The sequence below is a fragment of the Dendrobates tinctorius genome, unplaced genomic scaffold, assembly GCF_039654945.1.
Source record: "Dendrobates tinctorius isolate UK_male_01 unplaced genomic scaffold, ASM3965494v1 ptg000143l, whole genome shotgun sequence".
Taxonomy (NCBI): domain Eukaryota; kingdom Metazoa; phylum Chordata; class Amphibia; order Anura; family Dendrobatidae; genus Dendrobates; species Dendrobates tinctorius.
The window spans coordinates 25,080,001-25,103,435 of record NW_027361810.1 but is presented as its reverse complement, the minus strand read 5'-3'; the positions used below and the strand labels follow the sequence as shown (position 1 = coordinate 25,103,435).

General features: G+C 39.2%; 1 protein-coding gene across 1 annotated transcript in view; it reads left to right on the top strand.

Annotated features, from left to right (window-relative positions):
• NEB (nebulin) overlaps positions 1 to 19,613 on the top strand; it is a 166,873-nt gene extending 147,260 nt beyond the window's left edge. The window contains exons 129-145 of the mRNA XM_073545254.1: positions 1,580 to 1,693; positions 1,811 to 1,915; positions 2,419 to 2,523; positions 4,099 to 4,203; positions 4,752 to 4,844; positions 6,715 to 6,807; positions 9,190 to 9,282; positions 9,691 to 9,783; positions 10,521 to 10,613; positions 12,056 to 12,148; positions 12,641 to 12,748; positions 13,654 to 13,834; positions 14,060 to 14,152; positions 14,501 to 14,632; positions 14,722 to 14,757; positions 14,894 to 15,000; positions 18,873 to 19,613. Of these exons, the coding sequence (XP_073401355.1) occupies positions 1,580 to 1,693; positions 1,811 to 1,915; positions 2,419 to 2,523; positions 4,099 to 4,203; positions 4,752 to 4,844; positions 6,715 to 6,807; positions 9,190 to 9,282; positions 9,691 to 9,783; positions 10,521 to 10,613; positions 12,056 to 12,148; positions 12,641 to 12,748; positions 13,654 to 13,834; positions 14,060 to 14,152; positions 14,501 to 14,632; positions 14,722 to 14,757; positions 14,894 to 15,000; positions 18,873 to 19,046 (1,818 nt within the window). The 3' untranslated portion in view covers positions 19,047 to 19,613. The remainder of the gene's footprint in view (positions 1 to 1,579; positions 1,694 to 1,810; positions 1,916 to 2,418; positions 2,524 to 4,098; positions 4,204 to 4,751; positions 4,845 to 6,714; positions 6,808 to 9,189; positions 9,283 to 9,690; positions 9,784 to 10,520; positions 10,614 to 12,055; positions 12,149 to 12,640; positions 12,749 to 13,653; positions 13,835 to 14,059; positions 14,153 to 14,500; positions 14,633 to 14,721; positions 14,758 to 14,893; positions 15,001 to 18,872) is intronic.
• Positions 19,614 to 23,435: the final 3,822 nt, after the last annotated feature.

Genomic DNA, 23,435 nt, shown 5'->3' with positions numbered 1-23,435 from the left:
GGCTGGAGTTTGCCAAAACTTACCTGAAAATGTCTAAAACGTTTTGGAAGAATGTTCTCTGGACAGATGAGACAAAAGTAGAGCTTTTTGGGCAAAGGCATCAACATTGAGTTTACAGGAGAAAAAAAGAGGCATTCAAAGAAAAAAAACACGGTCCCTACAATCAAACATGGCGGAGGTTCCCTGATGTTTTGGGGTTGCTTTGCTGCCTCTGGCACTGGACTGCTTGACCGTGTGCATGGCATTATGAAGTCTGAAGACTACCAACAAATTTTGCAGCATAATGTAGGGCCCAGTGTGAGAAAGCTGGGTCTCCCGCAGAGGTCATGGGTCTTCCAGCAGGACAATGACCCAAAACACAATTCAAAAAGCACTAGAAAATGGTTTGAGAGAAAGCACTGGAGACTTCTAAGGTGGCCAGCAATGAGTCCAGACCTGAATCCCATAGAACACCTGTGGAGAGATCTAAAAATGGCAGTTTGGAGAAGGCACCCTTCTAATATCAGGGACCTGGAGCAGGTTGCCAAAGAAGAATGGTCTAAAATTCCAGCAGAGCATTGTAAGAAACTCATTGATGGTTACCGGAAGCGGTTGGTCGCAGTTATTTTGGCTAAAGGTTGTGCAACCAAGTATTAGGCTGAGGGTGCCAATACTTTTGTCTGGCCCATTTTTGTAGTTTTGTGTGAAATGATCAATGTTTTGCTTTTTGCTTCATTCTCTTTTGTGTTTTTTCATTTAAGACAAATTAAATGAAGATAATAATACCAAAGAATTTGTGATTGCAATCATTTTCAGGAAAAAACTGAGTATTATCTAACAAAATTGCAGGGGTGTCAATACTTTTGGCCACAACTGTAATTCTTCTTAGACTCTTCCCATTTTAAGCGGTCTAAAACATTGGACTCTTTTTATGATATATCTTTAGGAAGAGTCAAACACATCTATCCAAACTATCCAAATTCCCCCCAAAACTGGATAGGCTAGGGTTTTGGCAAGGTCAGTAATGGGTTTTCAGAAAGCCATGCCACCTGTGAACAAAAAAAATCTAGCAAAAGCCTTGAGATGACCAACCAAAATTGTACTGAAAAAAAATGATCCTCTAGAGAGTTACTGTAATCTCCTTAAAGAAGATGGCCGGTATATGTAGTCCATGATCAAACTAGAAGTCTGGTCTGGATGTAGAGGTGGTCTTGTCTAAGATGTGTTATCTTAGAGGGGTTGCGTTGTACATGTATTGCAACTCTCATGGAAGTCTATTGTCCAGTCCTGAAAAATGACACATTAATGGGGTTGTCCAGGACTTACATATTGATCACCTGTCTTTAAGTCATCAGTATCAGATTGGTAGGGGTCTGACATTTGTCACCCCCATTATTAATCAGCCTTTTGAAGCTATTTACATAGTTTATGGTGCTGTACAATCAGCCAAATATAGTGTCAAATATTGGACTCTTACAGATCTGATATTGATTTAAACTATGGATTGGTGATCAATTATGAACGTCTTGGGCATCCGCTCTAATACCATAGGACTTTGGTAGCTTGAAGAATACACAATTTTTTTTATGTTACATAACAGAAAGAATATAAGAAGACACTGGAATTGGAAATCAAAGGAAAGGGTTTATCAACATTGGTCTTGGAAACTCCAGACTTCGTAAGAGCAAAGAACGCAACAGATATCGCAAGTCAGGTACGTGACCGATGGGCAAACCACGTTTCTTATAAAAGTACAAGATTAATCCAGTCAAGACTTGGGAAAAAAAGTAGCGAAATAAGTAAAACTAAAATTGTAGTTATACTTCTATAGGTGAAATACAAGCAATCTGCCGAAATGGATAAGGCCAATTTTACAACTGTCGTGGACACTCCGGAGATTATCCATGCCCAACAAGTGAAAAATCTTTCCAGCCAGGTGATCATATTGTTTATTTTTCACTAAATGGAGTTCTATTATTGAGGCTTTAGGAAAAGTGACATTTTGTAGATTTGCAGAAGAATGTGGATAGGGTATAGTTGGGTGTCCTCCGAGAGGTGATCAATTGTAAGGGGGACTACATGGCTTTATAAGCAAATCATCATCTAAAAGTGTGTCTCGCTCCATTATAAGCCGTCCATTAATGCTAAAAGTAGTGAATCCAATGGAGAAGGTGCCATATGGAGACACGAGTCACCATAAGATTGTAATATGAAGCCATTGGGTAACTGGCACTGGACGGTCTACATTCCCATCACTTTTCCATGTGCATGAGGTCTTACAAAGCAAATTTGATTTTAACATTTTCTTCTTTTCTTTTTCTATTTTTTATTGTTTCTGTACGCAGTTCTCGATATTGAAACTGCATAATACTTTGCTTTAAAATTTATCAAACTTTTATTTTTAAATTTACTTACATGTTTATTTCTCAAACCCAACAGAAAAAATACAAAGAGGATGCAGAACGAACTATGTCTTATTACGTACCTGTGCTAGATACGCCAGAAATGCAGAGAGTTCGTGAAAATCAGAAGAACTTCAGTACTGTAAGTCTATTAATATTATATCCAGTACAACAATTACCAAAAACAATAGACAAGACAACTCAACATTACGAAAGTTTTCAATAAGACAATGCCAGAACTTCACACGTGTGAGAAGAGATCAGAAGATCGGTGAGATCAGGTCATTGGCACATATTCGGTTTAGCCTTGAAATATTTTTATCATAACATATTTATGATTTTGTTAAGAGTTGTCCCACAGGTCTTTTTGCCAGAGGGGTCAGAGAGGTTTAAAAAAATTAAAAGTGTTTCTTATCTCTCCGATTGACCATCACTCCCCTTCTGATGCTTACCGGCTCCCCACTGGCCTTTACCTTCTAGTCCCAACTGGACACACAGGAAATGCCAGAAATACCCACTCAGACAATGACTTATTATAGTGGGTAGACTCTGTGGCCAATGATTGGCTGAACGGCATTTCTAATCGAGACCAGAACAAGAAGTAGAGACCATCAGAGTCCTGGTAAGTGTTGGACCAGGAGAAGTTGGGGATCTCTTCTTTTATATTTTTTATTAAACTAAACTGAGACCTTTGTCAAATTAATTATGACTAGCTGAGTAACCCTCTGATTCAGAGGACTCATTGTCAGGGGAACACATATTATAATGGCAGTACATAAAGCTGTTATAAGGCAAAGGACACTCCTCATCAAGTTTGTTGGATCCTAGTACTCACTGAGAGGTAGAAACTAGAGTTAGTGCGAATCAATTTGAAGGACCCAGTCCAGCGGCCATGTCGGTAATCTATGACCACTGGACTGGGGCCCTGAGTACCAACTCTTACTTGACGGGATGCTTGACTCTTCTTTTGATTAGCCGGCATAACGCAATGATAACGCCACGTTAGACCACCAAATCAAAAGAAGAGCTGTGGATGCGGTCAGGTGGGAGGCTGTACTCAGGGCTCCCTTCCAGCCAGTACCGATGACTGAGGTGACTTCTGAGCTGGGACCTGCAAATCGATTTGCACCAACTCTAGTAGAAACCTATGAAAGGCACTCCTCTACAAGAATGGCAGGGTGAGGGAAAAGTGCATCATAATACCCTTCCATGCAATAAGGAGCGTGGGAAGGGTAGGAGATAAAAGGGTCTTTCTTTACAAGATATGGGTATGCAGTGGTGTCAACTTGTGTAAGAAGTGTGACAATATGCTTAAATTTGTTATGCGACCCTACCTCCATGGACACCTCAATCCATTGTTCAGGACCTGTAACTCGTAATACAAAAATACCAATTACAAAAAAAAAAGTCCCCAAAATTTCATCTATCCTCTTAAAATGTGATAAATGTCATCTACTTGTCTCCAGCCCTGTGATACTTTTATGTTCAGTTTTTTTATTTTTATTGTTCGGACATATTGGCGTCATGTATATTGCATTATAACACATAATGCAATGACAAACATCTTGTTAAATTATCTGTAAAGTCTGTACCCATGTCTTGATTTTGATCTTGATCATCATGAATTAGCCACTTCACTGATTTATCTGCTAGAATTCTAGAATTTTAGTATTCTTTTTGAATAAACCTTAATTTAACGTCTACTCTTCTCTTATAGCTACAGTACCAAGGTGACCTTAAACAAAGTAAAGGAAAAGTCACAGTGGTTAAAGACACGCCAGAAATTCTGCGTGTTAAAGAAAATCAAAAGAATTTCAGCTCGGTATATTATTTTAAAATTTCACTTTAAAAAAAAAAAAAAGTTCTAACACGAATAATCCCGTAATACCGTACAAGAGAAATATTCTAACAGAGTCCTACCCAGAGCAAGCTAACAAGATAACGGCCACTGATCCCATCAGCTCCCGCTTTCTGTGTCCGTATCGGAGTCCTTCCTTCCAATGGATGAGATACATTCAGTTTATAATATTTGTGGGGTCTGATCAAAATTGTCCTTTGTCTCTCTTGTATGTTCTTGAATTGTTTTAGCCATGTATTGTTTTGTCTTCTAAATCATCTGTTTTATGTCAATTTGTCTTATGGACACCTATTTTTATGTAAGAAAAACTTTGCAAAAAAATTAAAAAAAAATTCTAGATTCCAAATCCTAATTAACCAATTAACTGACCAATATTGAAAAAATAAAAATTCCAAAATTTTGAGGATAGGAGCCATTAACAACAACGGCGGCGGCATGTACAAGTCATAATTACCAAAATAGATGTTTTGCTGTGTGTTGTTAACCTGTCAACCTTAATTCTGACTATTAAGATTCAGTATAAAGAAGAAATTGGAACAGGAATATCTGTTGGGCACACCCCAGAGATGGAGAGAATTAAGAGAACGCAGGATGCCATTAGCACGGTACAAGACTATTCTTTTCCCGAAAAACTCCCTGAAGCATCGTAGTGACTTGCCATAACAACAATAAAACCCTTCACATCCTCTAACAAGCGCTTGATCGGTTTTTACATGATTATTTTAATTCTTAGTAACTTATAAAAAAGTAAAAATAAACAACAAAAAAATCAACTGATTAATTTTGCTTTTATCTTATTTTTTTTAATAACAATTCCCATTATTATAGTTGTATAGCACTTACCATAATAAGCTTTATATATAACATTACTCTAACTGTATTGCATATGACCTTATATGTAACATCACAATTATAACATTACTGCACATATAACATTGCCAGAACTATATTTTATTATTTTATACAACATTATCATAATCATACGGTGTGTGTATATGTATATATATATATACACTGCTTATAAAAATAAAGGGAACACTTAAACAACAGAATATAACTCCAATTGAATCAAACTTCTGTGAAATCAAACCGTCCACTTAGGAAGCAACACTGATTGACAGTGTCTAACCATTTGTGTAGACACATGCACATTTGTGACCTGCTGGAGGTCATTTTGCAGGGCTCTGGCAGTGCTCCTCTTGTTCCTCCTTGCACAAAGGCGGAGGTAGCGGTCCTGCTGCTGGGTTGTTGCCCTCCTATGGCCCCCTCCACGTCTCCTGGTGTACTGGCCTGTCTCCTGGTAGCGCCTCCAGCCTCTGAACACTACGCTGACAGACACAGCAAACCTTCTTGCTACAGCTTGCATTGATGTGCCATCCTGGATGAGCTGCACTACCTGAGCCACTTGTGTTGGTTGTAGAGTCAGTCTCAAGCTACCACGAGTGTGAAAGAGCAACCAACATTCAAAAGTGACCAAAGCATCAGCCAGAAAGCATTGGTACTGAGATGTGGCTTGTGGTCCCCACCTGCAGAACCACTCCTTTATTGAGGGTGTCTTGATAATTGCCAATAATTTCCATCTGTTGTCTATTCCAGGGTTCCCCAACTCCAGTCCTCAAGGCCCACCAACAGATCTTGTTTTCAGGATTTCCTTTGTATTGCACAGGTGAAGCAATTATCACCTGAGCAATACTTAGGAAATCCTGAAAACATGACCTGTTGGTGGGCCTTGAGGACTGGAGTTGGGGAACCCTGGTCTATTCTATTTGCACAACAGCATGTGAAATTGTCAATCAGTGTCGTTTCCTATGTGGACAGTTTGATTTCACAGAAGTCTGATTTACTTGAAGTTATATTCTGTTATCATCTTTATTACATGTGACATTACCATAACTACCTTATATATGAAAACATTTATTATTTACGGCATAACATTGCTATACCTGTATTATAAATATCGATACCATAACTTTGATATCTAATAAATTATCACGTCATCACTATATAAAACACTACGATAACTAGATGACACATTTCACTACTATAACAATATATGTAACATCAATGTAATTATTAAGAACTTTATTACAAATAATGAGTATCTTTGTCTAATCACTTCTTTATAATATAACCGTCCATTGTAAAGTGTATCATTACTTCTGACATAATCGTTAATATTACTTTTCATGCAACATTTTCTGCCAAATTTAAGATCTCAAAAATGTTAATATAAAATCTCTGTATCATGAATGTGCTCAGAGCGGTTGTCACATGCCAAAATTCTGCATTTGATTGTAGATGGTAGACACGAATATAATGGTTACGGAATACTCCAGTTTTATAGATCTTCATATTTCCGGTTGTCTCGTATGAGATATGTGTAGGGTCATACATGCAGTCATGTATGGGACTGTCCAATGTGCTAAATGTCCATCGTTTTGTTTTTTTGTTTCTCCATTATGTGTAATCTTATAGATTAAGTACAAGGAAAGTATTGGGACAGGAACGCCGATCCCTGATCTGCCAGAAGTGAGACGAGTAAAGGAGACGCAGAAGAACATCAGCTCGGTAGTGGCTGATCATGAGTTTTCCTTCCTCAGTCTTTGTGTTTGACCTCGTCTCTTCTCCTTATACTAAACGGCCCATCACTTCCCCCCTAATGTCGGCATCTCTCACTTCCCCCCTAATGTCGGCATCTCTCACACTCCTCAGTATTAATCGAAAGACACGTCTGACCCTGTGTTCAGAATGCAAATGAGTAAAGGGATTATTAAACCTTCGTGACTTTTAACAGTATATTAATGGCACAACTAACTAAGAAGCAAGTCACTGTGTTCATTTCTTCCTCATTTCTACTTGTTCCGTAACCAAATTTTACAACTGATGACATTAATACTTACTATTGGCTTGAAATTGTGTATGAGATCTTCAAAATCACAAAGTTTGATAGATATAGATAAATAGATAATAGAGAGATATGACAGATAGATAATAGAGATAGATTGTTAGATAGATATATGATAGATAATAGTTAGAGAGATTGATATGAGATAGACAATAGATAGACAATAGATAGAGAAAATAGAGAGATAAGAAGATAGATAGATGATAGAGAAAATAGAGTGATAAGAAGATAGATATTAGATAGATGATAGTGATAGATAGATGATAGTTACATAGATGATAGATAGATAGATGATTGATAGATAAATAGATAGAAATATATATGATAGATGATTGATAGATAAATAGATAAAAAATTGATCAATAGATAGATCAGATGATGGATATTAGATAAATACACGATCAACCGATATAAAATAGATTGATGATAAATATGAGATAGATATTAGGTAAAAAAAATTGTGATAGATTGCGGAAAGATAGATAGAAATGGGATAGATGATGAATAGATGATAGATAGATAGATAATAGATAGATAGTTGATAGGTAATAGATAGATAGATCCCTCATCTTCCTAGTTTTGTTTTATTTCTTTTACAGTTGGTAAGTACGGTATTTAAGAGTTTGAAGATTTTTTAAATTAATAACTGACTGCAATGTTTCATAATTGGGTCCTTGAAAATCATGTCATGAATAAGTTAAAGATATACAAATGCATATTTTTTGTATAAAGGTATACAGAAGATTCCCCCACATACACATACTATTCATAATGTATTATTAATAGGAGTACAGTACAGCGATTGGCACAATGGTTCTGGTTCAGCTATTTATTATTATAGAATATGAGGATACAATACAACAGTTGGTGACATAATTAATAAATAGATTGTATCCAAATACCAGCTCTAAGGTGTTTGAGGATTCCAGTATTCCTGGCAGGAGATTCAGCTGCTTGAACCACGTTATTGCAGATGTGTATGTTTTACTTTGTAACACTGCAACATTTCAGAGAAAACATACTTTGTGAATCCATCCGGGGATTATCCGTCACAGATCAGTAGTCCAAGTTAGGTCCCTGGCGGCTTCTTCTTGTCCCGATCTCCTATACTACAGCTCTCTCTATACTCGCACATAGTGGGAGACTGGTCAGTACTAGAGAGCAGGGCAGGGAGATGCCACAAGGACCTGACTCAGACTAGACGTTCAAGATGCATAGTTCCAGGTGGGCTTTTCAAAGTATGTGTATGTTATCTCTTCTACAGAATAAAATATATGGTTACAATAATTAAGTCAGAGTCTGATTCATGCTATGTGTAGCTCAGGCAACATGACAGGTTCTTTTTAAAATGTAGGCTTGATTGACTGCTCAGGGGTGGAGTCAGATGAGGTTACTCCCCTGAGGTGCTTTAATAAGTCCAACTTCTCCAAATTACTCATAGGAACTATGTACAAATCCACCCTTTCAAGTCTTAGCACATTATTAAACAATCCATTCCTCTTTCCTCAGGTTTTATAGGCTTAAGGATCAAATTCATAAAATGTGACAGTCTTAAAGAAACATTAAAATAAATATATTATTTAGTGAGAGACATGGTTGGCAGGAAATATTAGTCCCAGTCCTCTCCTACAATTACAGGCATTCAATGCCTCCCAATTATTTTTTCCCAAGGATTTTGGCCATTATGTTTAAAAAGTAGAGCTTATTGCCCATAAGATCTTGTTTTTCATCACTTAAGCTGAAAAAAAGTGATAAATATTAGACTCTTGTTGGTCAATATGAGTGCTCTACTCTTTGTCTTCACCAGTTCTTATACTAAGGATATCTAAGTTGTCTAAGCTGTAGAAAATTAGGATAAAAAAGGTTTTAGGATTTTGACCCAAATCACCACATTTACCCTTATATAGGCAAAATATTTTTTTAAAAAGTAATTTTTGAGTTTGATTTTTTTACAGCAGAATTTAAAAAAAAAAAATCTTTGTTGAATCTGGCAAATATTGTGTTTTGTTATCGGTGCTATCTTGGGCGCTCTTTTGTGTCTCCAGGTTTTGTACAAGGAAAGCTTGGGTCAAGGAACCCCCACTCCTGTGACTCCTGAGATGGAGCGTGTCAAACGCAACCAAGAGAACATTAGCATGGTACTATCCAATATGGGAATTGGTTTAAACCCTCCTAACAAAAAGTTTCTAAACCAATTACATGATTACCAATACTGGATATATTTTTTTCTTTGAGTGTCTAAACTGATATTGATTTTTTTCCAGTGTCCATTAACATTTACACTCAAATATTGGAATAATTTTATTAACTTTTTTTGTTAAAAAATTTCAATATTTAAAATTTTTTAACTATTAAAATTTTTAAAAAATATTTTTTAACTTTCTAGGTATATTATAGTACTAATCAATTGCTGATTTTAAGCCCTGACTGACTTGTAACTTGTCAATCAGTGTTCAAACATCTAAAAAATATATTTTCTTTATTTTTTACATTTTTTTTGTTTTATAATTTATAATATTTTGGGGGTACCTTCTTGTACCTTTTAGGTTGCGTACAAAGAAAATTTGGGACTTGCAACACCAATCCCTATGACTCCTGAGATGGAGCGAGTAAAACGCAATCAAGAAAATATCAGCTCGGTATTTATAAACCAAAAAATAATAGATCCCATTAAAAAATCCTTAATCTTAATACCCATCTAAGCAATCCTCGTCCATTAGCATCATGAAAATCTCACACCCTCGTTTCTAAATTCCAATTCTCCTTCCTCTTGGTTTCGGAGTTCCCTCTTTTTTCCCTCTGTACCCCAATTCCTCTGTGTCATTCATCTTCTAATATATTTCCCGAATGATCCCCAACTTAAATTTCCAACCTTCTCTTCCCATTTCTTCTTAAGCAATTTTGTATAATATTAATTTATTATTTGATTTTCCAATTTTTTTTAAAACATATTATAGGGGGTTGACCCATCTGGGACATTTATGGCATATCTGAAGGTCCCCTCTGTGCAGCTCAGCAGTTCTTGACCCTTCCATAAAAATGAATAAAAAAGAGCCGGTCTTGGACGACCACCATTCCCACTACATAAGAGCTTGTCTTCAAGATAGATGTCGGACCGGCATCTATCAGATGTTAATGGCATATCCTGTACAATAATGCCCCTATGAGATGACCCATTTATATATTTATCTGCCCCGAAGTACTAGTGATACAAAGTCCGATTGAGCACAGCCTCTCCGGGTGTTACCGCCATATTACGGGAATCCGGTCTCAGGCTGATTACGTCTTAATAGAGAAAAAAGTGTGTACATCAAGACTCATGTTCTATAGGGTATTAGGTTGTATGGCTAATGCTGACTGCCTTTCTAATCTGTAGGTTTTATACAAAGAGAACTTGGGGCAGGGAACCCCAACACCTGTCACTCCCGAGATGGAGAGGGTCAGACGCAATCAAGAAAACATTAGCATGGTATCAACCTGGACAATTCGCTACAATTCATCCGCTTTCCCTAAGCAACTTTTTATAAACGTGATCCCCGCCAGTAATAAAACTCCACTCATAACTTATAACGCTACAGAAATCCTATTCCCGTATGAATTATTTTGTAATTCCGCTATATAATAATACATACAAAAATCATAACAATACCCATTGTGTCTAACACATTGACACCAGGTCCTGATCTAATTGGGTGAACTGCTTTGTATTCTTGTCCTAAAATATACTTGGTCCTTTGAAGACCTTTTTTGTTACTTAAATGCATGTACAATGGACTAAAAATTAATTTTGAAAATGGGTTTCAATAAAAAAATGTTGCATGGTTTGCATTCTATGGTCTCTGTTTTGCGCTGTCTATTGCTGGCTGCAGAATGGATAAACTAAGAAATTGCTGGCTGCAGAATGGATTAACTAAGAATCCTCAGTGAGCTATATCTGACAAAGAGTTTCTATCTCTTATCTGACTTTTACTAAGGGTTTTTCTCCTTTGCCTCATTGGGGGACACAGACCATGGTCTGTGTCCCCCAATGAGCATCAAGGAGAAAAGGATTTTATGGTGAGGACACAAAAATCCCTATTTCTCCTTTGCCTCATTTGGGGACACAGAGCATGGGCTGTGTCCCCTCAATAAGCGTCTCGGAGAAAAAAGGCTTTTACGGTGAGTACACAAAAATCCATATTTTTCCCCAGCTGATTTATGACCATTATGAAAGTTCAGGTCTCATTTGATGTGCTTTGTGATCATGAAACACTTAAGAGGAGTTCAGCAAGACCAACAAGAGCTACAAACTCCCCATCAAAATGAGCTTACTGAGGGTTTCTTGGTTAATCTCATTCTGCAGTCAGTGATAAGCACAGAAGAAACAACAATCTTAAAAACCAAACAGTGGAAAAAGTTTATTGAAACCCAATTTTTTAAAAATTAATTTTTAGTTTAAAATGCAGATATTCAAGAAAAATTACATAATTAAAAAATTACATAATTCATTTCTAAACTAAGGACAGTCCCCAATTTCATGGGACTGTATCCAAAAATCAGAACAATCCTGGCAAACCCCGACCTGTCGGCAAAATACAAGATACCATGCACTCCAATGGAAAAATAAAAGCCTCATAGAATCGAAATCTACGTATTAATCTATTGTGATTATGGATGGGACAATATATGTTCTATAGATTCGCACTTTACCCATCCAGTCAATCTTAACAACTGAGGCCAATCGAATATTTTTTTGGTTTATGATTTTAAAAGTTTCCGACTAATGTGCCGAAATTTGCTTTACGCATAACCCTATTATTTTCTTAAAACCTCCTTCTTGCAGTGTTACCCAAACTTATTCATTTATGTGGCATCTTTAGAGTTGTGTAACCTAGTTATAGTGATACTTGAATGCTTCTTTATACGCTGTAGGTGGCATACAAAGAAAATTTGGGAAAATCTACACCGGCAACGGTCACTCCAGAGATGGAGAGGGTTAAACGCAACCAAGAAAATATTAGCTCGGTATTACAATATGTTCCATCTGTGCAGTGACCTTTCTATATAACATGATCCCCAGGTTTACATTTCTGACTATGCACTAAATTATAACAGCGATCAACCCCAATAATGATGATAACCGGGCGAACCCCTAAGAATACCTTGTGTGATACAACAAATAAAATGACTACAATTTCTAATCCAGAACATCCTGCACTAAATGACCGAGATTATATGAGACCAGACCTAACTGGAAAGAATTATTCTTTTGTGATGAAGAATTACTAAAAAAAAAAAAAAGTAACAAGTTCAACTTTTTTTGGAAATGTTTCAATTTAATTCGAGGTTGTTTTCCGAAGATTAGGTAAGAAATCTGTTTTCAGTGTCTCATACCTGGAAAGACTCAAACAACTCACTGTCTGCTTCTAGTTTCCTTTTACTACCAACCGTAATAATAACCTTTCCATAACCCGACAGCCTCCGCAATCCTCTGACTGTATGTCTCTTTACCCTCAGGTTCTGTATTCTGACAGCTTCCGCAAACAGATACAGGGTAGAGCCGCTTACGTCATGGATACTCCCGAAATGAGACGTGTCCGTGAAACTCAGCGTCATATTTCAGCGGTAACGTATCATTACGAAGTCCTGTTTTACTGCCTTATTTGCAATGAAAGTCCTGTCATATACGAGTCATTTTTCTTGAAACAGCACCTCTCCCAGGCATAGGATATATCGGGTATTGACAGCACAGCTCAATGTGCGCAAAAGCAGTTCAGACATCAGTCTCATAAATCCTCTTAAACAAGATTGAGAATATATTACATTATTTTTAAATTGAAACTCACAGTTGTTGTTTTTTTTATATCCAGACATAACGAGTTCTTCAGGGGTGTCAACTTTCTCTAGGTTCTCCCACAAGCTTCCTACTTTGTTTATACAAATGAGAGGGAACACAGGATAAGTCCTGCTCCTCATAACAGTTTATCTTAGATTCGGTAGAACTTGCCAATACCTTTATAGGCTGTAGGAAGCAAGGTTGAGGTCAAGTTCCCTTTTTTCTGGAGACGATAGGAAGGAGAAAAGACACTTTAACGTCAACACTCTCTTAAAGAAGTTGTCTCATTAGGCAACCCTTTCTTAGACTGAACTGACTACGGAAATCAAATGATGGCAAAAGTTCTTGCTTTTGTAACCCATAGCAATTAGCTTTTCCTCTTCCTATTCATTTTCCATTCTTAAGACAAGTTATTTGAGTGTTTTTTCCAACGAGGTCTCGAAAACTTCATCATGGGGAAAGAAAAGATGTGACAAGCTCCTTCTTCATCGGATCCAAACTTGAAAACCTCTTGAAAACCTCTCGAAGAAAAAAAAAGCCTCCAAAACAAAATGCAGTTTTTCATGAAGTTGAATACTGTTGAAAAATTTGTCAGATTTTACAGTCTCCAAAAACTTGATGAGAATGTACTCTTAAAAGCTCATCACACAGTGTAAAACCAAAACTTATACACGATATGTTGATTAATTTCTAGGTGAGATACCATGAGGACTTTGAGAAGCAGAAGGGAAGCTTCACCCCAGTGGTCACGGACCCGGTAACCGAGAGAGTGAAGAAGAATACCATTGATTTTAGTGACATCAACTACCGAGGAATTCAAAGGAAGGTCGTGGAGATTGAAAGAAAGAGGAATGAACAGGATCAGGATGTGACAGGTGATGAAGGAATTATCATGGAGTCCAAGTGGAGGCCCATTAGGAAAATGAACTAACTGAAATCGGAAAATGTGGACTTATGGTTGTATTGTGCAAGGCCGAACAATGTTATGCTATGGACTCAGAATTAATGACAATTCCCTAATACCGTCCAATCTGGTTGAGAATATCGAGCCCTTGAGAAATAGTTTATCTAGCTTTTAACCTTCTATATGTCTCTTGTAGATCTCCGAGTCTGGCGTACAAATCCTGGTTCCGTTTTTGACTATGACCCTGCAGAAGACAACATCCAGTCAAGAAGTCTACACATGCTTTCTGGTGCGTTGCCTGATACTTATTGAATGTTTTATTTGGAAGTACATCATCTTTGGGAATATAGAATAATACCAAGAAAACACATAGAATAAAGGAAAACATGCACCTATAATGGTGCCTATGGAAAATAGGGAGCAGACCCGGTTGCTACCATGGCTTTTTCAGCTTCTAGGAAGAGCCTACTCAACACACTTCTTTCAAGGTGCTGGTGAAATGGTTTAATTGTCATGGAAAAGCCATAAAGGGGTAAAATTCTGTCCATTTTGGCAAAACTGAAGATTCCATGTTAATTTAAGCTATGGTGCCCACTCTTGTTGGTACACCACTAATTAACAAATTTTTAATCTGCAGTTCAAGCCCGTCGCAGCCGTGAACATTCTCGTTCTGCCAGTGCCTTGAGCTTGAGTGCAGGAGATGAGAAATCTGAACTTTCTGAAGCCGCCTATTATAGCAATGGTGGTCTCTTTACAACCACTGTAACAGGTATGATGACCATTGATACGCAAGGTAACACCATACTGGTAGAGCCCCGCATGGGTACTTATCATGTCATTGTTCCGTAATACCTATAGGCCACAAAGAAAGTTCACAAATACTGTTTATTCAAGGTAAGAACGGGCTTCACAAGGCAACCGAGCGAGCTCCATAGAGTCTGGCAATACATAACCGCTTGTAGCAGCACTTACAGCCCACAACTAATGCCGAGAGAGTCCATACTCTCATAGATTTCATGTTTCATTGTAGGTTATAAGCAAACCAAAACTACTGAGCTTCCCCAGCAGAGGTCTTCTTCTGTGGCCACTCAGCTAACCACAGCTTCATCTGTCCCATCACATCCATCTACTACTGGAGTAAGTATCCCATTACATCTTTTTACATATGGCTACATTGATTAATTAAAGGGATAATTCCACCTTAGAAATTTGTGGCATATCTTCAGGACATAATTAAAAAAAAAAGTTATGGATTCAGATTCAATATTAAAAACCTACACCAGGTTCCAAAACCCACCTGAGACTCTTTCAGAAATATACACGTCTTTCAGACTATTTCAGAGATAGTCCAAAGATCGTGACTCATTCATATAGTCACTTCTCTTTGACTGTTTCATAGTTAGTAACCCCCAATAGACTGTCAGAAATAAATGCTTCCCTTAGACTCCTTCATAGATAGTTGCTCCCCTTAGACTCTTTCATAGATAGTTGCTCCCCTTAGACTCTTTCATAGATAGTCGCTCCCCTTAGACTCTTTCATAGGCCGGGATTACACATGCGAGGAATACAGCCAAGTCTCGCATGTTAAAGGGAATCTGTCACCCCATTTTAGCCCTATCAGCTGCCAGCACCGCCATCAGGGGCTTATCTACAGCTTTCTGTAATGCTGTACATACAGCGTCGGACTGGCCCACCGGAGAACCGGTGGATTCTCCGGTGGGCCCTGGCATCTGGTGGGCTCTGGCACCTGCTGGCATACAGGGCCAGCAGTTGCCTAGGGCCCCTGCTGCTCCAGGGGCCCCCAGCCAGTGGTGTGTCGCACACCATGCAGCTGCTATGGGGGCCCCTGCCAGTGGAGCAGCAGCGGGTGACAGGAGGCAGAAGTCCCTGTCCCCGCTGCTAAAGAGAAATGAATATTCACTGCAAAGCAGTGAATATCATTTCACAGTCTCCACCCCCAGAGGCCCCGCCCCCAGCCCAGTAAGCCGCTCTGCATCTGTAAATCAGGGCCGGTGCCGCCCTCAGTCCCCTCTGCTCCTGACTCACAGCCAGTCCGCTGTGTGTCTGGCAGAGGGGGTAGCTCCTGACACCGAAACCGGGATCAGCGTGGGAGTGAGGAGGAGAGGTGAGTATCGTGGTTTGTTTTTTTATATCTCTATCTCTCTCTCTATCTGTCTCTCTCTCTCTCTATCTATCTCTATATATCTCTCTATATATATATCTCTTTCTCTATTATCTATATCTATCTATCTATCCATTATTTATCTCTATATTTATCTATCTATCTATCTCTATATCTATCTCTCTATATCTATCTATCTCTATATCTAATGCTATGTATCTATCGCTCTATCTCTATAGCTATCTATTATCACTATATCTATCTATCTCTATATCTATCTCTATCTTTATATCTATTATCTCTATCTCTATCTATCGCTCTATATCTATCTAACTCTATATCTATCTAACTCTATTTCTATCTAACTCTATATCTATCTCTATAATCTCTATATCTATCTATCTATATATATCTGTAGCTATCTATCTCTATATCTATCTATATATCTCTATATTATTATTACTATATCTCTATATTTCTATCTATTATCTATCTCTATCTATCTATCTATCTATCTATCTCTATATCTATCTTTCTATCTATAGCTATCTATCTCTCTATCTATCTCTCTATCTATCGTTTATCTATCTATCCATTATCTATTTTCTATCTATCTCTATATCTATCAATCTATCTCTATATCTATATTTCCATCTATATCTATCTTTATATCTATCTCTATCTATTATCTATCTCTATCTATCCATTATCTACTATCTATATCTATCTATTTCTACATCTATCTTTCTATCTATATCTATCTAACTCTATATCTATATAGCATTATACCCTATGAGAGGGCTATATTCTATGAGATGGCTGCATTATATTCTATGAGGGTGCTGCATTATATTCTATGAGGGGGCTGCATTATATTCTATGAGGGGGCTGCTTTATATTCTATGAGGGAGGCTACCCCAACTCCTGCTACATAATTAAGATTTGCACTACCTTATATTATACCCTAATATTAGTGTGTTTTACCACACAATTGGTGGTCTTGTATTTATTTCTATGTAGCTACATTGTGGGCCCCAAGAATGATTTTCTCTGGTGGGCCCAAGGTGCTCCAGTCCGACGCTGTGTACATAAGCCTCCGATGTAACCTGAAAGATAAGTAAAACAAGTTAGATTATACTCGCCCTGGCGTCCGGTCCAGTCCGGCGCCTTCCATCTTCACACGATGCCGTCCTCCTTCTTACTTCTGCCGCGGCTCCGACGCAGGCGTACTTTCTCTGTCCTGTTGAGGGCAGAGTAAAGTACTGCAGTGCGCAGGCGCCGGACCTCTCTGACCTTTCCCGGCGCCTGCGCACTGCAGTACTTTACTCTGCCCTCAACAGGGCAGAGAAAGTACACCTGTGCCGTAGCCGTGGCAGAAGTAAGAAGGAGGATGGCATCGTATGAAGATGGGAGGCGCCGGACTGGACCGCAACACCCTCCGCACTGGACCCCGCCCACCGATGAGTATAATCTAACTTGTTTTTCTTACCTTTCAGGTTACATCGGGGGCTTATCCTACAGCATTACAGAATGCTGTAGATAAGCCTATGATGGCAGTGCCGGCAGCTGATAGGGCTAAAATGGGTGACAGATTTCCTTTAATACCCGGCACTGCCGCCGGCACTCAGGAGCGGAGCGTGTGGCTGCATAGGAATACATGGAGCCGCACGCTCTGCTCCAAGTGTCGGCAGCAGTGCTGGGTATTAACATGCGAGACTCGGCCATAGTCCTCGCATGAGTGATCCTGGCCATAGATAGTTGCTCCCCTTAGACTCTTTCATAGTCAGTCACCTTAGACTTTCAGAAATAGGGATATCTTTTGTACTCTTTCACAGACAGACACGCTTCTTAGACTGTTTCAGTGATAGTCACTTCCTTTAAATTATTTCAGAGATATTGACACCCCTTAAATTCTTTCCGAGACAGACACGTCCTTTACTCTCACTTGCTCCTGAAAGAAACAATACACTAGAAAACAAGAGACATAATTGAATAGAATCTTGTCACAACAATAGTGATTCCAGCAATGGTATCATATCCTTTCTCAATAATGGTTTCTTCTCTGCCAACTCTGACACCTAAATTCTAAATTTTGCTGGTTTCTTACGATCTGAGAGCAGTGCATTAGATTACAGGTACCCAATTAGAACCTATCTGATGGATCTTTACTACTGTTTGTTTCCACAGAAAACAAGGAAAATTTTGAAAAAAAAAAAAAATTTTCTCTTGCATTCTAGACCATATTGTTTCTGTTTTTACATCTGTACAGCATTTGTTTTTATATATATTTATCACATACATACAATAAAATTAACATCAGTTTCCTATGGTAAGAATTGCAACGTATCTGTGAAAGATCGGATGCTATATGGATGATTTGTATGGGATCCAACTCTTTTTGAGCACCTGTAGAAGAGAATAGTTGATGATGCAATTTTATTTCATGCGGACATTCGGTCAGAATGAAAAAACTGCCATCTGATCGGTCCAATTGAATAGCATCGATCCGAGTGCCATCTTTGTAGTCATTATTTTTATTTTTTACAGACTGCTCTTTGATTATAAATATGGTTGTGTGAACATCCACTGATATCTTACAGACCAGAAGACACACTGTAAATCCTCCTTCACTTTAAGGCCATGTTTAGTATTTGTAAGCCAAAATCAGGAGTGGAGCAATCAGGAAAAGTATAATAGAAACCCGTCACCACGTCTGTACTTTTCCTCTGGTCCTGGCTTACAAATACTGAATGTGTGAATGTGGCCTAACATTTACAACATATGCTAACCTCATCCCTACCACCCCAAGAAAAAAAAACCCATAATGTGATGTGGACCCTGCCTGAATTAGGACATATTGTAACGACAACCTGATTTCATTTTCCAGAAAACCTTCAGAGCCATGTATGACTACAGGGCCACAGATGACGATGAAGTGTCCTTCAAGGATGGAGATGCTATCGTCAACGTCCAGACCATAGACGAAGGCTGGATGTACGGGACAGTCCAGAGAACTGGCAAGACTGGCATGCTTCCAGCTAATTACGTGGAAGCCATTTAATGCACCACTGAACGGCCCCCTGCCCCTGTCCTGACGGATACGACTCATCCGAAAGTCATCTCGTAAAGGAGCTGTGGCCATTTTGTTTTCTTTTCATCATCTTGCCTTATATATATAGTTATAAGAATAAAACTAGTTCAAACTATTAACATCTCACGCGACATCTTCCTAACACTTGACTTGTACTTTATAAGGACTACGCTGGAATTTTTCTTTTTTTTTTATGTAACATCAGCTGACTAATTTCAGAATTACCTAGACCCTCACCGGTTACCGATTAATTCAATGCTCACATACGTTGTGATAGACTTCGACTGTGCCATGTGCAGTTTACCTGCTATTTTAATGTTCATTGTTTCTTACTGGTCACAGACGTAGTGTACCTCCTGGCGGAGAAATATTAAAATCCACCATTTTACATTTATTTAGAGAATCACCCTAGGATGTAACAACACGGACGAGCCTCTCCCTCCTCTGCTTGTGAACGCTGCATGCAAATGATTATGTTCTAGGGTCGTGCTCCCTGTACATTAGTGAACAATAAAGCTGGGGCTTCTGCAGTACGTATCATGTCTGTAAGTGTCTATATTTATTGCTGTGGCCTTAAAAAAAAGCAAAACTCTACTGTGCCTCACCTTTTGACTTAATAGCAAGTCTAAAAAAAGTATCTACTCTGACCCTGATTTATTAGGACTGGTGTACTGGACATAAGTCTTAAAGGGAATCTGTCATCTACTTTTGGCGGGCGATTTAAATGAGGTCTGTCCAGTCCGATGGGCGGTGTTTCCGATCTTTGCCACCTCCCCATCCTTGGCCACCATCCGCAGTTTTTTCATGAATAGGAGTAGGTGTCCGCCATCTTTCGCGCTTACGCTATGCATTCTTGGCTCGCGCAGTATGCTTTGCCCAACTGTGGGCAAAGCCGAAAAGCCTTACTGCGCATGCGCCGGTGAACTAGGCCCCAGAACACAGCAAAATACTTCCAGGGCTTAGTTAACCGGTGCATGCGCAGTCAGGCTTTTCGGCTTTGCCCGCAGATGGGCAAAGCATATTGCGCGTGCACAAGCCAAGAATGCTTAGAGCAAGCACGAAAGATGGCGGACACCTACTCCTGTTCATGAAAAAACTGCGGACAGCGGCGGCCAAGGATGGGAATGCGGCAAAGATTGGAAACACCGCCCATCGGACCAGACAGACCTCACTTAAATAGCCCTCCAAAAGTAGGTGACAGATTCCCTTTAAATGAATTTGGCCCATTTTATTCCAGTGTTACATTAATTAACAAATTGAATACATTTTTCAGCTTTTGAGCATCTGCAAAGGCTGGAGTACATTTCTGCCATGATTTACCCAACATTTATGGTGTAAATTAAGATGAAATTGTTGGTAAAGCTTGGTCACGCACTGTCCAATTTACACACTGTTTTTCAAAAAGTTAGTGGCGCAGGCCGGGACCGACACACATTTTTTGCCAGAAAACTGCTTGGTCAATAAGCGCCAAAGTTTCCAATGAATTTGATCTTTCACATTTCGTGCCAGAAATGCAACAGCAAGGCAGTAGTCGCTTACTTCCTATGCATTCATATATAGCTCATTGACTCCTATGTTGACTGGTATAAATCTGAATGCAGTGATATCCCCTCTAGTGGCCGCTTTTGTGGGAGTGTCTCTCCCAGTAATATAGGCTGGATGTGAGCTTTGTGTATATCAAGGGTGTTGCTGTTGTCACTTACTTTCAGGTATCGGCACTGCTCCACTACTACACATTCCACCTTGTTTCTGTGCACTTCAAGATATTCTCTCCTCACCCAAGATGAGTCCACCTACAACCCCTACTCTCCTAATATCAATAACACAGACAGGAAGAGGGAGCAAAGAGCAGCAGATGGATTTGTAACATGTTTGCAAATCATTTAAGCACCACTCCAGTGGTTTTTTTACAGTGCTGGAGTGGTGCTTCTAATATAAGGTCCCTGCTCCCAGTCTACAGTATCTTCACATTTTATTGACACTCTGGTTTCGCTGCGCCATCAGGTCACTGCAAATTCTGACTGGCAGGAAGTCAGAAGCTACGTCACAGGTGCTCAGTGCAAGTCTATGAGAGCCAGAACGAGGTTCTCATAAACTTACATTGAAGAGTAACCTCCGCCTTTCTCTATGAAACACTGGAGCGATCTGGCAGAGACACCAATAGGGATTGGAGGGGAAGATGGCCACAGGGACCTTTAAATAAAAGGACTTACAGACTCTCTGCGGCAGTGAAATAAAACATTTTTAATAAACGTTAAGAAATTTGCCTAACTTTGTATCTAGGTATTAAATGAACAAAAAAACAAAGCATTGTGTGATAGTGATCATGGGTTTTAAAAACTATGAAATTAGCATATTTTTGGATCACACTATAACAGTGGCACTTTAAAGCGAATCGGTCAGCAGGATTTTGACAAGTAAACTACAGGCATTGTCAGGTTGGCAGTGTCGCTTTTCATTAGACTGAACTTCTACTATGACTGTCGCATGTCCAGATACATCTCAACATGTGCAGAAAAGTCCAGACCACTACAGAAAATGCTGGGGTAGATAAATTATTGCAATTATATTGTAGTCAAGCAGTTAAGACAGGCCATAGAATTACTGTATGTGCCACTTATATCCACACTAACATTGTGCATGCTGGCTTGGAACTTTTTTTTTTTTTTTAACAAATAGATTTATATTAAGAGCAACACAGTATTCATACAACAGTGGTACAGGCATTTTTGATTTTCCCATAAACCACCCCCCCTCAACAATGCAAACTCACCCCACCCCCAGCCCTTCCCCCTTTAACACCACCTGTACATATATATATAATTGCATTATACATCATCTGTTATAGCAGTGTAGACTAACAACCCGCATATACGTAGCCCCAAGACCGTTCATTCACCTATCCACTCATCCCAATTCCATCCAAGGCAGCCACAGTTTGTCAGACATCACCAGTTTTCCCCTTTTCTTGTAGACCCCCTTCTCCAGCTTAAGACCATGCTTCACATAGGCAAGGTAATTCTCCCCTTGAAGGTGGATCCTCCTTTATCCAATTCCTCACTATTACCTTTCGAGCCATATATAGTAATCTAGCAATTGCCACCTTCAGATTATTACCAACTTTTATCTCCTCCACTTATCCCAGCAAGCAAACCACTGGCTCTCTTGGGACCACACACCTACAGTGGGGAAAAAAAGTATTTAGTCAGTCAGCAATAGTGCAAGTTCCACCACTTAAAAAGATGAGAGGCGTCTGTAATTTACATCATAGGTAGACCTCAACTATGGGAGACAAACTGAGAAAAAAAAAATCCAGAAAATCACATTGTCTGTTTTTTTTTCATTTTATTTGCATATTATGGTGGAAAATAAGTATTTGGTCAGAAACAAGCAATCAAGATTTCTGGCTCTCACAGACCTGTAACTTCTTCTTTAAGAGTCTCCTCTTTCCTCCACTCATTACCTGTAGTAATGGCACCTGTTTAAACTTGTTATCAGTATAAAAAGACACCTGTGCACACCCTCAAACAGTCTGACTCCAAACTCCACTATGGTGAAGACCAAAGAGCTGTCAAAGGACACCAGAAACAAAATTGTAGCCCTGCACCAGGCTGGGAAGACTGAATCTGCAATAGCCAACCAGCTTGGAGTGAAGAAATCAACTGTGGGAGCAATAATTAGAAAATGGAAGACATACAAGACCACTGATAATCTCCCTCGATCTGGTGCTCCACGCAAAATCCCACCCCGTGGGGTCAGAATGATCACAAGAACGGTGAGCAAAAATCCCAGAACCACGCGGGGGACCTAGTGAATGAACTGCAGAGAGCTGGGACCAATGTAACAAGGCCTACCATAAGTAACACACTACGCCACCATGGACTCAGATCCTGCAGTGCCAGACGTGTCCCACTGCTTAAGCCTGTACATGTCCGGGCCCATCTGAAGTTTGCTAGAGAGCATTTGGATGATCCAGAGGAGTTTTGGGAGAATGTCCTATGGTCTGATGAAACCAAACTGGAACTGTTTGGTAGAAACACAACTTGTCGTGTTTGGAGGAAAAAGAATACTGAGTTGCATCCATCAAACACCATACCTACTGTAAAGCATGGTGGTGGAAACATCATGCTTTGGGGCTGTTTCTCTGCAAAGGGGCCAGGACGACTGATCCGGGTACATGAAAGAATGAATGGGGCCATGTATCGTGAGATTTTGAGTGCAAACCTCCTTCCATCAGCAAGGGCATTGAAGATGAAACGTGGCTGGGTCTTTCAACATGACAATGATCCAAAGCACACCGCCAGGGCAACGAAGGAGTGGCTTCGTAAGAAGCATTTCAAGGTCCTGGAGTGGCCTAGC